Source organism: Lathyrus oleraceus, chromosome 3 (assembly GCF_024323335.1).
Source record: "Lathyrus oleraceus cultivar Zhongwan6 chromosome 3, CAAS_Psat_ZW6_1.0, whole genome shotgun sequence".
Classification (NCBI taxonomy): Eukaryota; Viridiplantae; Streptophyta; class Magnoliopsida; order Fabales; family Fabaceae; genus Lathyrus; species Lathyrus oleraceus.
This window is the reverse complement of record NC_066581.1, coordinates 243,459,466-243,463,479: the sequence shown is the minus strand read 5'-3', so window position 1 is coordinate 243,463,479 and position 4,014 is coordinate 243,459,466. Positions and strand designations below refer to the sequence as shown.

The 4,014-nt window shown below is 29.6% G+C and overlaps 1 protein-coding gene across 1 annotated transcript; it reads right to left on the bottom strand.

Annotated features, from left to right (window-relative positions):
• Positions 1-515: 515 nt before the first annotated feature.
• LOC127126623 (ALA-interacting subunit 3) lies at positions 516-3,251 on the bottom strand. The gene is made up of 8 exons (XM_051055575.1): positions 2,918-3,251; positions 2,588-2,646; positions 2,359-2,433; positions 2,138-2,254; positions 1,988-2,058; positions 1,351-1,651; positions 914-1,203; positions 516-780 (listed from the first exon to the last, which is right to left on the bottom strand). Exons 1-8 carry the CDS (start codon positions 2,979-2,981, stop codon positions 720-722), a joined length of 1,038 nt encoding a protein of 345 aa, XP_050911532.1. The 5' UTR covers positions 2,982-3,251; the 3' UTR covers positions 516-719.
• Between the last annotated feature and the right edge of the window lie 763 nt (positions 3,252-4,014).

The following is a 4,014-nucleotide window of genomic DNA, read 5'->3' as shown; positions in this document are numbered from 1 at the left end:
ATTTTTATGACAATTATATAAACAAATATGCGTAAGCACGGATTTCTTAGTAGTCTATCTAAAAACAAACCAGAGTAGCCCCCGGCTGAAAAGTAAATATAAATTTGAGGAACTCTTTTATAATACCGTGTCTTATCAATTCTTTTCTTTAAATCAATCAATTAAGAAAAATTACATTTCCAACCATTTAGGTTTAATATTTTTAATTGATTCTTTAAATTTCGTTATTCCTCAATTAACAATTTATATGTTACCGTTAGCATGTATTCAATCTATTAAAAAACAAAGGTGTAAACATGACAACTTTTCTTTACTATACTAAATTGAATAACTCTTGCAACAATATAACTAAGAGCATCTGCCATGGTAAAATTTAATAAAACTCCCATTGAATTTAATACACTATTATCATGTCATATGTATGAGATGTATGAGAGTTATTTAAGGTACTTTTAACCATTTTTCATACATATAAATTAAATATGACTTACATATATAGGATTTGTAAATTCAGCTAATATAAAATTCTATATGGTAAATGTTATATATGTGGATCTAAAATTAAATAAAAATACATATAAAACATTACCAAGTACTCCTCAAAATGGCCTATAATTTGCCACATACTAATCTATCAATATCATACATCTAGATTAGAGTTGAATCATAAACTACAGAAGCCTCATGACAGACCCTTTCTTAAGATTAAATATCCTATATCATCGCCTCCTAGATTCATGATTTCTGTTCCAAGACAGGTATGTTGGATCTCCAAGGGGTCTGCATATACACAACAACATAAACAATGTCTTCAGTTAAGCAGTAACATGGAATAATCCAAATATTTTCACCCATAATATAAAAAAATAATGATGAGAAATTGAGAATAGAATGTGTAGAATATGTTCCTAACCTTGGCCTCATCATATACATAATTAGGAAAACTAGAGAGTACAACCAGGAAAGGCCACCAATAAGAATATATGCAATCCCCAAGAAGTCATTTTTTCCACCAATCCATGTTGTGGTTGACAGAACCACACTCTTCCTCCCTCCAAACTGATATGTATTATAGTTGTTCTCGATTACTATCGTTATTTCATCATTAACATCGAGGTCAACTTCAATCTTCCCGTATAATTTTCTGAAAGTAGGCAGTGCTGCTGTTCTCATCCAAACAATCAGATCTTCCTGTTCACTCAACTGTTTCATTCCACCACATCAACACAAATATTAACTTTCTCGAGGAATTTTGTCAGAAAAACAGAACATAAGCAGAAATGGACTAAAAGATGAAACCTTTGTATCTGAGGGACTAAAAACATATTTAACCCGACAATAATTACTTACAGGTATGCTCTCATTAAGTCTAGCACCCCCAATCAAACCTCCTGACTGAAAATTCCTAGGATAAACATCAGACCCGAATTTGGCCTTTTGATCACTTTTCCATGCTATGTTCTTTTTGTTGATCACCAAGTCCTTGTTATTGTTTGAAATTCTGTATGTGTCATTAAACAAACTCCACGCAATAAGGCCACAAGGAACAATTGGTTCACCATTTGGAGTATAGTCTTCAGGATGGCATTTGCTCACTTCATTCACATCTTCCTTACTCCTCAGTTGTTTATCATCTCTATTTGTAACATATCTGCAATCCAATATCATCCAAAATCCAGAACAATTAGGGTCCGTTTGTTAAGGATTAAAAAAATGATTTTGATTCAATAATTTAGAGATTAACTTTTCAAAAGACAAGTTATTTTGTATTTGTCTACCATACTGAAAATCACTTATTCAATTATAAAAAATGATTATGCAGATAAGCTACTCAAAACAGCTTATTTAAAACAGTTTTTGGATTATTATTTCAGACTTTTAACTTTTAAAAGAGTTTGTAAGTTTGTAGCAAACATATGGAAGCTTCTAAAAGCGGTTCTTTCACAACAAAAGCTTTAACAACAAAATTTCTTTTAATTACACATACCGACGATGGTTCTGGTAAAAGTTACCAAGCTGATAATATACATAGATTGGAGCTTTCATTCTATTCTTAACCTGCAAAATTTTGCAGAAATTACTTCACAAGAGTCACAGTTTAAACAATTATCATATAAAACAAAGGAACTATACTGACAGTGAAGTTCACGGCGCAAGTTTTGCTAATCCTATCATCTTTTATATACGTCATTGCATCGTGACTATATAAAGACGGAAGGCACTGATCATCGTATCGTAACGGAACTTCAACTACCTGCATCACAACGTTTTGTTCAATTTCAATATACAATCACTTTGTTGACTAAACTGATTCAATTTGATACTATATATAAATAGATCGAAAATTTAATTTCTTACACGTTCTGATGCAAACAATGAAGCAACCCCAATAGGAATGAAAACGAGTCCTATAAATGTAAATATCGAAATGACCTGAAGAGAAAAAAAATAAAAAAACTGAGTTAGAGCCTTAGAGCAAGAAAACAATTAGATTGCGAGTGTAGACGAAGATTAATAATGTTGCATAGCAATGGATGATTTTGTTGTAAAACAAAACTAAACCATGATGTTATGTTCGAAGATATACCCATCCAGGTGTTAGAATTGGTTGCCATGCAGGAAGTTCTTGTTGAGAGAATCTAGAATCTACCAACAACATAAAGAAAACATGAGCACACAAATAAAATAGAGAGAAAAACACTAATTATATTAACAAAAGAACCATGAGAAATTGAATTTAAACCTAATTCAACTCCAGAATCTAGCTCATTAGAGGTTTTGTGGAACTAAATCTATAATTTGGTAGATATTTAGGGTTTTTGATTAGTAAGAATTTAGCCTTTTCCCTAATTTAAAACCCTAAATTGAAATTAAATAGATAAAATAAAAAAGATTAGATGGAAGAAGAAGTGATTACATTTTGGTTTCCTGGAAATATTCTTGGATTGTCCAGAACTGGATGATGAAGGTTCCATAGCCATAACAAAGAAACTCAATGTGACTGAAAATGAAAATGCAGAGAAATTTGGAGAATGAATGTGATTAAAAATATGGTAGAAAATGGGATTAATTCTGAAGATGATGAAAAAGAAACGAAAAAAGTTGGGGTTTAGTTTGTCTATCTGTATTCAAACGGGAAATTTGAGCTGTCACGCATTTATATGATGATGTTAGTTTTGAGAATGCAAAGTGCAACTACCAGTCATCACACACTATATTCGTAACTCCTTCGTTTCGTCCTAAAACGGAAGACCATGCACTTATGGAAACAGAGTCTATAAAGTTATGGGGCAATTGGCCCCCACTAAGTACACTTTTTAATAAAAAAATAATTAATATTTTTTGTCCTCGTAAATAAAATAGGTGTACCTACCAACACAAGAAAACTTTATTTTATAAATATAAATAGAAATTTAAAAGAGACGTTTTATTTATTAATAATATTGAAAAGAAAAATAATTAAATTGAAAAGAGATAAAATAATAAATAATAAAGGATATTATGAGAAAATTATAGTTAATTTTCATATTTTTTACAAATCAGTAGTATCAAGAATTTAAAGTGTAATTTAGACATCCCAACCACTCCTAAAAATAAGATAGAATCCTCTATCACTTCGAAAAAGAATTGGAGACCCCTATTATTTAATATTTGAATTTAATTGATTTATACTGACAGTGTAAAGATTTTTTATATCATCAGTTAATCACAATTACTGATATATATATAAAATATTTGATTTTTATTTTAAACATTTAAAAAGTAATACAAACGGATGAATGTGATGCATTGATCGTGTAAAACTTTTTTATAGTGACAGTGCATAATAATTAATCTCTAAATTTTTTTTTTTTGCAAGATAACTAAAATCGGACAAATACATGAACTAGTTTAAAATTTAAATGCTTTGACCAAGTTTGACTGAAATTTAACAGGTAGTGATTAAATATAATTTTAAAATTTATTGATAATATATAGAATGGAAAATAAAATATATTTAAACTTATAACAATT